Source organism: Choloepus didactylus, chromosome 12 (genome assembly GCF_015220235.1).
Source record: "Choloepus didactylus isolate mChoDid1 chromosome 12, mChoDid1.pri, whole genome shotgun sequence".
Classification (NCBI taxonomy): Eukaryota; Metazoa; Chordata; class Mammalia; order Pilosa; family Megalonychidae; genus Choloepus; species Choloepus didactylus.
The window spans coordinates 61905865-61919212 of record NC_051318.1 but is presented as its reverse complement, the minus strand read 5'-3'; the positions used below and the strand labels follow the sequence as shown (position 1 = coordinate 61919212).

The 13348-nt window shown below is 37.6% G+C and overlaps 1 protein-coding gene across 1 annotated transcript; it reads right to left on the bottom strand.

The window, feature by feature from the left end:
• Positions 1-8557: 8557 nt before the first annotated feature.
• Positions 8558-9686, bottom strand: LOC119506862 (dolichyl-phosphate beta-glucosyltransferase-like). The gene is made up of 2 exons (XM_037799918.1): positions 9613-9686; positions 8558-9543 (listed from the first exon to the last, which is right to left on the bottom strand). The coding sequence occupies exons 1-2, from the start codon at positions 9684-9686 to the stop codon at positions 8892-8894; spliced, it is 726 nt and encodes a 241-aa protein (XP_037655846.1). The 3' UTR covers positions 8558-8891.
• Between the last annotated feature and the right edge of the window lie 3662 nt (positions 9687-13348).

The window sequence follows — 13348 nt, the reverse complement described above, 5'->3', positions numbered from 1 at the left end:
GCAATACCAATCAAAATTCCAACAGCCTACTTTGCAGAAATGGAAAAGCTAATTATCAATTTTATCTGGATGGGTAAGGGGTCTCAAATAGCCAAAAACACCTTAAAAAAGAAGAAGAAAGTGGAAGGTATCATGCTTCCTGAATTTAAAGCATATTATAAAGCCACAGTGGTCAAAACAGCATGGTACTGCCATAATGATAGACATATTGATCAAGGGAATCAAATTGAGAGTACACAAATAGAACCTCAGATCTATGGTCAATTAAATTTTGAAAAGGCTCCCAAGTCCACTCAACTGGGTCAGAATAGCCTCTTCAATAAATGGTTTTGGGAGAACTGGAAACCATAACCAAAAGAATGAAAGAAGACCCCTACTCACACCCTATACAAAAATCAACTCGAAATGGATCAAAGACCTAAATATAAGAACCACTACCATAAAACTCATAGAAGAAAATGTACAGAAATATCTTCAAGATTTGGTGATAAGTGGTAGTTTCTTAAACTTTACACCCAAAGCATAAACAACAAAAGAAAAAATAGATAAATGGAAACTCCTCAAAATTGAACACTTTAGTGATTCAAAGGATTTTGTCAAAAGGGTGAAAAGGAAACTGACTCAATAGGGAAAATATTTGGAAACTACATATCTGATAAAGGTTTGATATCCAAAATATATAATGAAATCCTACAACCCAATAATAAAAAGACAAACAATCCAATTAAAAAATGAGCACAATACATCAATAGACATTTTTCCAAAGAGGAAATAAAGGTGGCTAAAAAGCACATGAAAAAAATGCCCATCTTCACCAGCTTTTAGGGAAATGCAAATCAAAACCACGAGAGATACCATCTCACACCTACTAGAATGGCCGCCGTAAACGAACAGGAAACTAAAAGTGTTGGAGAGGATGTGGAGAAATAGAAACACTTATTCATCTGCTGGTGGGAATGTAAAATGGTATACCCATCATGGAGGATGGTTTGTTGGTTCCTCAGGAAGCTACATGTAGAGTTGCCTTACAACCTGGCAATCCCGCTACTCTGGGTATACCCAGAAGATCTGAAAGCAGGGATGTGAACAGACATTTGCACACCGATGTTCAGAGCAGCATTATTCACAACTGCCAAAAGATGGAAACAATCCCAGTGTCCATCAGCAGAGGAATGAATAAACAAAATGTGGTTTATACATATGACGGAATATTATTCAGCAGTAAGAAAGAAGGAAGTCCTGAAGCATGCGCAACATGGGTGAATCTTAAGGACATTGTGTTACGTTAAATAAGTCAGACACAAAAGGAAAAATATTATGTGATCTCACATAAATGAATTAAATATGACATGTCAACTCACAGACATAAAATATAGAATATAGGTTACCAGAACATAGAATGAGGCTAAAGAATGGGGAGCAGTTGCTTAATAAGTACAGAATGTTTAACTAGGTTGAATTTAAACATTTGGAAATGGATAAAGGTGATGGTAGCCTGTTATTGTGAGAATAATTAATAGTACTGAATGGTATGTGAATGGGGTAGAAAGGGGAAGTTTAGAGTCATACATGTCACCAGAAGGAAAGTTGGAGGTTAAAACATGGGAATGTATAACACAGTAAATCTTGTGGTGGACAATGACAGTGATTAACTGTACAAATATAAAAAAGTTCTTTCATGAACAAGAACAAGTGTACGACACTATTACAAGGAGTTAATAATAGAGGGGTATATGGGGAAAAACCTATTGCAAACTATTGACTATAATTAGCAATATTTTAATATTCTTTCATCAACAGTAACAAATGTACCACACCAATACTATTAGTCAATAGGGGGACTAAGGGGTGTGGAAAGATTTGGGTTTTCATTTTGCCTTTTGTTTCTTTTATGGAGTAATGAAAATATTCTAAAATTGATCATGGGGATGTATGGACAACTATGTGATGATACTGTGAGCCACTGATTTTATACTTCAGATGGTTTGTATGGTGTGTGAATATATCTCAATAAAACTCCATTAGGAAAAAAAAAAGAGAAAGAAGACACAAATAATTAAAACCAGAAATTAAAGGTAGGGGGCATTACTGTCTCCCCACAGAAATAAAAAGGATTATAAGAAGATACTATGAACTATGAATACTATGAATTGTGCCAACAATTTAGAAAACTAAAATGAAATGGAAAAATTCTTAGAAACACGCAAATTACCTAAACTCAATCAAGAAGAAATAGAAGACCTCAATAGACAAAAACAAGTAAAAAGATTGAATTAGTAATCAAAAAACCTAACAACAAAGAAAAATCAAAGCCAGATGATTTCATTGGTGAATTATGCCAAATATTCAAAGAAATACTAATACCAGACTTTCTCAAACTCTTCCAAAAAATTGACGAGTGGAGTACATTTCTCAACTCTTGTCTTTATCAACCAAAGCCAGATAAAAATATTACAAGAAAAGGAAATTACAGACAAATTAACCTTTGAATATATATGTAAAAATCCTCAGCAAAATACTAGCAAATTGAATCCAACAGCACATTAAAAGAATTATACACTAAGATCAAGTGTGAGTCATCCCAGAATGCAAGGGTGGCTTAACATAAGAAAATCAACTATGTAATACTGCTCATGAATAGAACAAAGGAGAAAACCCCACATGATCATCTCAACTGACGCAGAACAGACATTTCACAAAATCTAGCACCCCTTCTGTTTCAGTTTGCAGGGGCTGCTGGAATGCAATATACCAAAAATGGATTGGCTTTTAACAATGGGGATTTATTAAATTACAAGTTGCAATTTTAAGGCCATGAAAAATGCCCAAATTAAGGCATCAACAAGAGGATAACTTCTCTGAAGAAAGACTGCTGGCATCCGGGGTTCCTCTGTCAGATAGCAAGGCACACGGCTAGTGTCTGCTGATCCTTCGCTCCTGGGCTTCATTGCTTTCAGCTTCTGATTCCAGTGGCTTTCTGAGTGTCTGGGGGTTCTCTCTTAGCATCTCTGGAGGATTTCTCTCTCTGCTCTCTCCAAATGTCTCTGCCTTTTATCCTTTCGTAAAGGACTCCAGTAAAGGATTGACACTCACCTTGAATGGGCTGAGTCACATCTCAGTTGAACCAACCTAATCAAAGGTCCTACCCACAATAGGTCTGTACCTACAAGAATGGATTAAAAGAACATGGCCTTTTCTGGGGTACATAACAGCCCCAAAATACCATACCTTCTTAATAAACACAATCAAAAGACTAAGAAAAAGAAGGAAAGTTCCTCAACATAATAAAGGGTGTGTGTGTGTGTGTGTGTGTGTGTGTGTGTGTGTGCATTTATAAAAAACATCATACTCAATGGTGAAAGACTGAAAGCTTTCGCCTAAGATCAAGAATAAGACAAAGATATTCACTTTCAACACTGCTATTCAACATTGTTCTAGAAGTTCTACTCAGAACAATTAGGCATGAAAAAGAAATAAGAAGCATTCAAATTGGAAAGGAACAAGTAAAACTTCCCCTACTTGCAAATGGCATAATCCTATAGAGAGAAAATCCTGAAATTTCACAACAAAGTTATTAGAGTTAATAAACAAATTCAGCAATGTGGCAGGGTACAAGACCAACATGCAAAAATCAGTGGTGATTCTATACACCAGTAATGAATAATCTGAAGAGAAAATCAAGAAAAGTATTCGTTTAAAATAGCAACAAAAAGAACCTAGGAATAAATTTTACCAAGGATGTAAAGGACTGGTACATAGAAAATTATAAAACATTGCTGAAAGAAATTAAAGAGCTAAAGAAATTGGAAGACATTCTGTTTTCATGTTTTAGAAAACTAAATATTGTTAAGATGTCACCTATGGTCAATTGATTTTTATAAAGGAGTCAAGTCCACTGAATGTGGAAAGAATAGCCATTTCAACAATGGTGCTGGGAAAACTGGATATCCATGTGCAAAATGATGAAAGTGGGCCCCTACCTCATACCGTATATGAAAGTTTAACTCAAAATGGATCAAAGGCCTAAGTATAAGAACCAAAACTATAAAACTCCTAGAGAAAGACTTAGGGGAACATCTTCAGGACTTTGTATTAGGCGATGGATCATTAGACTTTACACCAAAAGCACAAGGAACAAAGAAAAAAATTGATAAATGAGACTTCATCAAAACTAAAACAGTGCATCAAAGGCATTTTCAAGAAAGAGAAAAGACAGCCTACAGAATGGGAGAAAATATTTGTAGACCATATAGCTGATAAGGGTTTAATATCCAGAATATATAAAGAACTCTTATACCTCAACAACAAAAAGACAAACCAATTAAAAAACGGGCAAACAACTAAATAGACATTTCTTCAAAGAAGATTTACAAATTGCCAGTAAGCACATGAAAAGCAGCTCAACATCATTGGCCATTAGGAAAACAGAAATCAAAATCATGAAATACTAATTCACGCCCAATAGAATGGCTATTACTTAAAAAAAAAAAAAAAGAAAGAAAATATCAAGGGATGGTAAGGATGTGGGGAAATAAGAACCTTCTTATATTGTTGGTGAAACTATAAAATCATGTAGCCACTGTGGAAAATGATTTAGCAGTTCCTCAGAAAGTTAAAAATGGAAATGCCATATGACCTGGCAATCTCACTTCTAGATATACACCCAAAATATATCTACACATTGATGTTAAAAGCATTATTCTTTTTTTAAAACTCAGTTTTATTGAGATATATACACATATAACACAATCATCTGTGGTGTACAATCAACTGTTTGCAGTACCATCATATAGTTGTGCATTCCTCACCCCAATCTATTTTCTGAACATTTTCCTTATACTAGAAAAAAGTAAAAATAAGAATAAAAAATAAAAAGTAACAAAGGACACTCAAATCACCCCCCCCACCACACTATTTTTCATTTGATTTTGTCCCCATTTTTCTACTCATCCATCCATACACTGGATAAAGAGGTTGTGATCCACAAGGCTTTTACAATTACACTATCACTCCTTGTAAGCTACATTGTTATACTATTGTCTTCAAGAGTCAAGGCTACTGGGTTGCAGTTTGATAGCTTCAGGTATTTACTTATAGCTATTTCAATGCATTGAAACCAAAAAAGGGTTATTGATGTAATGCGTAAGAATGCCCACCAGAGTGACCTCTCAACTCCATTTGGAATCTCTCAGCCACTGAAACTTTATTTTGTTTCATTTTGCATCCCCCTTTTGGTCAAGAGGATGTTCTCAATCCCATGATGTCAGGTCCAGATTCCTCCTCGGCAGTCATATCCTGCATTCCCAGGGAGATTTACACCCCTGGGAGTCAGAGCCCACGGCGGCGGGGGGCGGGGGGGGCAGTGAGTTCACCTGCCGACTTGGGTTAGCTGGAGAGAGACAGTCACATCTGAGCAACAAAGAGATACTCAGGGGGAGACTCTTAGGCACAATTATAAGCACGTTTAGCCTCTTCTTTGCAGTAATGAGCTTCATAAGGGCAAGTCCCGAGACAGAGAGGGCACTGCACACCAAACTGCCAGTCCTCAATGTTTGTGAGAACATCAGCAACAACCCAAGTGAGGAAGCCCAACACCTCCACATTTTCCTCCAGCTCCTCAGGGGGGCTGTGATGGTTAGGTACTTGTGTCAACTTGGCCAGGTGTTGGTGTCCAGGTGTCTGGTCAAGCAAGCACTGGGCTAACGATTACTGCAAGGACATTAGTGGCTGGTTAACAAACCAGAAGGCTAGTTTATTAAATCATCCGTCAATTGACTGCAGCTGTGACTGATTATACAATGGAGGGTGTGTCTTATGCAATGAGAGAATTCAATCAGCTGGATTTAATCCAATCAGTTGAAGACTTTTAAGGAAGAGAGGGAGAGGACCTTCACTTCTTCTTTGCCTAGCCAGCAAAGCATTTCCTGAGGAGTTCATTGAACACCTTCATTGGCTTTGCCAGTTTGCTGCCTGCCCTATTGAATTTGGACTCATGTATACCCACAGTTGCATGAGATACTTTTATAAAATCATATATTTATAGCTATCTCTTGTTGATTCTGTTTCCCTAGAGAACCATAACAAATACAGGGGCCCTGCATAGATATTTTTATTCTTTGCCCAAATTACTTTGGGGTGTGTTGCTACTTCACACTAAACTATACAAACCTACCAGGTCTCATTTCCTATTCAAAGTTCCATGTAATTATGGTATTTGAACAAACTATACAAGTTAAATTGTTTAGGAAATATAGATCCTGCACCAACTAAACATCTCTTCCCTTGGTCTCACATGGAAGTTGAAGTTTTAAAACACAGTCAGTATCATCCTTTACCCTTCGGCCCGATTAGCCCCAGTCCTAACCAGATCTGCTTCATTCATATCTCTAATTGAAGTCTGGACTCTTTTTCAGCTTTTTTAACAGTATGTGCTAATACTGACATTCATATCTGCCGAGTTCTAGCTCTGATTGTACGAGCTTACAATCTAGGGACCATTACAATAAGTGTTCCCCTAATAAGCTGTGCTCTAAGATTCATTCTGAGTTTACACATTGTAGTTAGTCCATATTGGTGAGGCATTATAGTATTTGCCTTTGTTTCTGGCATAGTTCACGCAAAATGCTGTCCACAGGATCCATTCACCTCGTTGCGTGTCTCATAGCTTCACTCCTTCTTGCAGTTGCTCAATATTCCACTGTATGCCCACACAATAGTTCACTACTCTGTTCTTCAGTCGATATTCGTTAGGCCACCTCCACCTATAAGAGCGGCATTATTCTTAATTGCCAAATGTGGAAGCAACCCAAGTGTCCACAGATAGAGGAATGGAGAAACAATGTGCTACATCCATTCAATGGAATACTATTCAGCTGTAAAAAAGGAATGAAGATCTGATATATGCTACAAAATGGTTGAAACTTGAAGACCTCATGTTGAGTGAAATAAGCCAGATACAAGAGGACCAATATTGTATGCTCTCAATTATAAAAAATAATTAGAATATGCAAATTCATAGAGCCAGAAATTAGAATACAAGTTAATAGAGGCAAGGGTGGGGATGGAGAAAGGGGAGTTAAGACTTAATTGATACAGAGTTTCATTTTTGGGACAATGGAAAATTTTGGAACTGGATGGATGGTGGTGATGGTATTACAACATTGTGAATGTAATTTTCACCACTGAATTGTATACTTGAAAGTGGATAAAATGGGAAATTTTAGATTGCATACATGTTACCAGAGTAAAAAAATTTAAAGGCCTATAGAATGGTACAACTCAGAGTAAAACCTATTGCAAACTATTGACTATAGTTAACAATAATATAATATTAATAATAATGGCTGATCAATTTTAACAAAGTTTCCACTCTAATGCAAAATGTTAATAAAATGGGAGGAGGGTTATGGGAATTCTGTACTTTCTTCATGATTTTCCTATAAACTTACAAATGCTCTAATAATAAAGAGTTGTTTGAAAAAACAATTTTGCTTAAGTGCATTTTAAAAATAAGGCACAGCATGTTCCAGGTTTCAATCCCTTTAAATTAATGATTGTTTTGATTTACTTTCCACATAAAGCTGATGCTTATGTTAACCTGTCTCAGTAACAGAAGACATGAAAATATTTGGGTTTGCTTGCTGATCTCAAGGACAGTCTATTTATTTTTGAAAATTAAAAGCTTATTAATACATTTCCAACTTGAGAATGATTGGTTTTCCAAAATTTACATTTATATCAAGCATTTGAAACTTGAAACGCATTTCCCACAGAAATGTCATTATACACAGTGGTTAATACCCTAGACCAAAGAAGTGGATTAAACTAAGAAACAAAAATAGATATTTCCAATGAAAATGGCATAAAAGCTTATTATGAAAAAAACAAACAAAAAAAACTCCTGCCTTTTAAATTCAAAATATATTTAAACATGCAATTTAATTTTATTCTAATCAAATCCATCGCTCTCAGTGTTTGAACTAGGGGCTCACCTTTGGCCTCTTTGCATATAATTTTTTTTTGGGGGGGGAATAACTACTATTTATTTTTATTAAAATAATGCCTTCATTGTAACAAAAAACAAACAATAGAAGAAAGCAAAACACACATGCAAAACCTAAACTCAAACAGCCAGAAAATTTAATAATCACCAAGAATTCACCCCCGTCATCCTACTTACCCGCTAAGGTGTGCCCCTCCTCTGTGCATACAGAGAGAAGACTGGAAAGAAGTCTTAAATATGGAACTACATAAGCACAACTCGGTGATTACACTGAGAACCAGTGATTGTACATATTGGATGGCTTGTATGGTATTTGAATAAAACTACTTTAAAAAATAAAAATAAAGGAATTACATATTTCATTTTAAATAAGTTTCCATCCGATTGTATTTGAATTTGACAAAAAAACAAAAATAAGAGAAACTTCTTGTGTTTCTTTGCAAGAGATGTCAATCAGTTCCTTAAAAAAATTCCTCAGTTCTGTAATTTCCCTTCTATTGCTTCAGCACCTCTCCTTTGAACCCTTTCGTTACTGAATTCTTATTTCATTAAGTATTAACTCCTTAGCCAAAAGACATGCAATTTTTCCTTTTCCTTGGATTACATCATCTTTCAGACAGGGTTTAGCTCACTATGTATGATTTTTTTTTTTTTTTTCAATAATCTTGGTGGAGCTGCCATTTATTTCTTTTTGTTTTGTCATGCTCAGTTAGTGTGGGCAGCTCTCCCATGGTGCAGGTGAACTCTCCGAGACCCACCTCCTTCCCCTCTGAACGAGACTTCCACGACCTGAGCAGGGTGGGCCCTGTGAGGCCGTGTGGCTTTGCTGAGCTTCCTGGACTCCTGGTGCTGTGGGACGTTGCCGAGTGCCCTGTACAGGAGGCTCTCCTCAGGAAGGGGCCACGTGACCACGGAACTGTGCCCCCAGCTCAGCCTGGAGCCACTCTCCCCACTTCTGCTGAATTTCTCGGGTGATGGAAGATAGCTGGGTGGTGTATTCTCTGAGGCTGCCCAAGGTGCTTCTCAGTTGATTAGGCCAAGGCTGTAGGTCGTTCAGTCCTTTTTCTAATTTCTCAATATCTGGAAACTTTGTGGCTCCATCAGCGTCTGCCATAAGGATTTTTTCTCCTCGAGAACTGAATACACCCATCCTAATAGCTCCGCCTTTTCCACGATTCTTCACCAGCGTTATTACTCGTACTTTGTCACTTCTATATTTCCGGGAATATTTAAAAGCTACCTTTGAAGTCTGGTCCTTGCTGCCATCATCAACTACTATCATCTCGTAAGTGAACAAAGGATCCTGTTTCTGTCTCTTCTCTAGGTAGCCCAGAGCTTCATCCATCATCACAGGCAACCGTTTTTCTTCATTGTATGAAGGCACAACAACAGAGAGTTGTTTGGTAGGTGAGTCCCAGATGCTGGGTAAAGTTTCCTTCTGGGCTCTGGCATTTAATAAGAACTTCTCTTCTTCATGTAGATGAAGGTGTGGCATTTTTGTAGCAGTTATAAATGCAATAAAGGAAATCTTTATCTTGAGACTGAAGACATGTCAATCAAGCAGAAGAGTGGACCTCCTTTAAACGTTGATTGTAACAAGCTGACTGCACTAAGATACCAGCATCAGCACAGCGGCTGCCAGCGCCGTGCCGACCACCGCCAGCTGCAGCAAGAGCGGCGCCATTTTCCAGGCCCCGAGGGCCGCGCACACGCGGAAGCCCTCTTTGCATATAATTTTAAACCTAGAAATGCTAATCTGCAATGGGGTGGGGTGGAGGTTGGAATGGGTTGGAGCGGAAGCTGGGTGGCAGATAGAAGTCTGCAGAGTTTGAGAAAGCAAGTATGCTGTTTAACACAGATGGGGGTTTCTACCTGACTTCTGGGAGTACAATGAGGTTGGTACCCCACAAGATAAGAAAGGGATAGAAAAGAGGGCTTTGTTCTGTCTCTCATAGTCCTAGAATCATTATGTCAGTATCTAGAAAGTGGGCAAAAGAGTATATCTGTGGACGGTCGTCAAGCACAATCAACAAGGCAGCAAAATCATCAAGCTGGTGGAAGCCTGAGTACATAGGTGGGCAGCAGCAGGCAATGGAAGGGGCTACTTACAGCAGTGACATCTAACTGACGACAAAGGAAGAAAGTGAATTCACATAAGAGAACTGAAGAAACGCTGACAGGGGTGAAGAGAACACACTTTTCCAATATGGAAGATAAGAAAAGGAAACAGAGATAAGAGGTAGAAATGAAGTTTTCTGCAGTGGTGCCAGCCAAAATTTTAGATCCAGGCTGGGGTAACCATTTCTTCAACCCAGTTATGTCTAAGCTTGGCATGCATTACAGGTTTGTTTATCCTGCTTTGGAGAGGCACTTCACAAATCAACCTGTTTCATAAATACTATACATTTGTTAAATTAAATAAGAAAGCATTATAGCATAAAAGGAAATATAAAAACTTTTCAAAAGCTTACTCAAAAACAAGAATTTTACCCCAGGCATGTAAGTCTCCCTGGCAACATGGGACTTGAATGAGTCTGGCCCTAGCATCTTAGGATTGACAATGTCTTCTAGACCAAAAGGGGGAAAAGAAACAGAGCAAAATGAAGTTTCAGTGGGTAACAGATTTAAAATAGAGTTGAGGGATCATTCTGGAGGTTACTCTTATGCAAGCTTCAGCCAGATATTACAGATTGCCACATTATGCCAAGCCCCAACCAACAGTATTCCTGAAAATCCTAAAGAATACCGTATCTAAGACTCTATAAATGTTTTACCTAGTAAGTTTATTTTTTCAGAAAATTAAGGCCTCCAGATTGTGCCTATGCCAAATAAGCCCTGAAACCAGGAATATCAACCAGTTTTATTCCTCTACCCATAAGGTCAACACCCCTTTCCAGCACAAAGAAGTTGGAATGGTCATTGCCCAGCTATCCCTGAAGATTGAGAGAATGATCAAATGAGGGAAGAAGTGTAACTGAGAAATTAAGATTTAACAAATGATTATGACTACTGACTCATTATATAGATATTTCTTTTTAGTTTCTAGTGTATTAGAATAGCCAGAAGGAAATACTGGAAATTATTGAGCTGTAATCCAGTAGGCCTGATCTTTGATAATGATTGCATAGCTATATAGCAAAAAAATTAAAAAATAAAAAACAAGTATTTTTAAAATCATATGTGAGTTACAATATATGCATCTATAATTTTTTTAACTGTTCTTTCTCTCTCTCCAGATACTCTCCCCACCAATGCTTACAACATGGTATATACATCCTTTTCATAACTTTCTTAATTTTCATTTAAGTATTCAAATGTCTATTAATGCATTTTACACCATGTAATAAAACATAGCAGTAACGTATTGGAAATATCTTAAAAGGCAAAATTTTAACAGCTGTATAATCATAGTATTCACATGCCAAATTTATTTGACCATTTCCTTATTGACAAGTATTTGCTGTTTCCCTATTGGTTTTTTTTGCCACTATAAATGCCAAAATAAAAATTTTCATATGTATATAAACGTGTGTGTGTGTGTATATCTCCTGTGTTAATCAGATTTATGCTCATTTGCTGTTGTAACAATCCAAAATCCTCAACAGCTTACCACAGTAAAAGTTCATTTCTAGCTCACATCACTGTCTGATGCAAGATAGGGTCTCTTGTGGGGAGTTTGCCTCCAGTAGTGATTCAGGGATCCATCCTAGAATTCTGCTATCCTAGAGTCCTTCATTTCCAGCAGCTAGGTTGGGAGAAAGGTTGGGAGAATGACATAGAATAATGATTTACAACCAGGACTGAATGTGGCTTAGGACACTTCTGCCCATATTCCATTAGCTACAACCCAGTTTTGTGGTCCCAACCTAACTTTAGGGAGACTGGAAAATGTGTCCTCCTGTGTGCCCAGAAGAAATGGATGCACATTTAGCAAATTTTTGCCAAACATCTTTACATATTGGTCCCTTTATTTCTAAAGATGTTTTCGGGGACTGAAATTTCTGGAACAGATATAATATGAAGTTGCTTTGCATAAAGCCAAAGTAACTCCCTTTTACACCAGTATTATGAGAATATGCTTTCCTATCAGCATTAGGTGCTATAACCTTTAAATTTTTGCTAATGTTATGGGTATAAAATTGTATTTTTAAAACATTAATTGTATGTCTTGGCTACCAGTGAGGTTGATCATATTTTCTTATTTATTGGTCATTTAGATTTTCTTCTCTGTGAATTCTTGCATACACAACTTTTGCATTGCATCTGCTTTTATTACAGATTATAAAAGTTCTTTGCATTTCATAAACATTAATACTTTATCTTATGCAAAGCAAAATTTTTTATCCCCAATTATCAACTATTGTTTGTTGAGACTCAGCACCATTCCCGCTCTTCTATGTCCCCCTCAATAGGCACTAAAATCCCAGCAAACTTGGATTCCAGTATAATTAGCATCCTGATTTAGCTTCCACCAATGAGGCTCATGTGTGAGATTACGAAGGGTGAAGAAAGCAAGAAGCCTTTATTTCCAGTCACATGCTTGACAGATGCATGATCAGATGGCAGACATGGGTGTGCAGTGGCTTCCAGGTGATGTCATGCTTTGTGCTATAAGCAGCAGAGATTATTGGCAGTGGCTTTCCCTGAAATTCCTGCACTACTGGATTTTCTGAAAGCCAGCAATGATTCTTCCTGACTCTTGCTCCCTCAGTCTTTTTGACCGTTTAGTGAGTATCAATTTCTTGTATAAAATTTCTTCCTGCTTAAAATATCTAAAGCGTTTGTTTTCCCAACCCAGAACTGACTTACACATTGTTCCGGTTTGCTAAAGCAGCCGGAAACGCAATATGCCAGAAATGGATTGGTTTTTACAGTGGGGGTTTATTAGTTCACAAATTTACAGTCCTAAGGCCATGAAAATGTCCAAATGAAGGCAGCAAGAGGTAGATACCTTCTCTGAGGAAAAGGCTGATGGTGTCTGGAACACCTGTTAGCTGGGAAGGCACATGGCTTAGCGTCTGCTGGTCCTTTGCTTCCAGGTTGTGTTGCTTTCAGCTTCTGATTCCAGCAGATTCTGTGGGTTCACACTTAGCCTCTCCAGGGCAAACTAAGCTTCACCTCTCAGCTTACCATCTCCAAACATCTGGGACTCTGTCAGCTCTGGGCCTTTTCTAAGCCTCTCCGAGCTCTCTTCAAAATGTCTCTGCCTTTTAGCTTCTCATAGAGGATGCCAATAAACTAATTAAGACCCACCTTGAAAGGGCGGGGCCACTTCTCCATGGAAATAATCTAATCAAAAATTCCCACCCATAATAAGTCTGCCCCCACAAGATTGGATTAAATGAA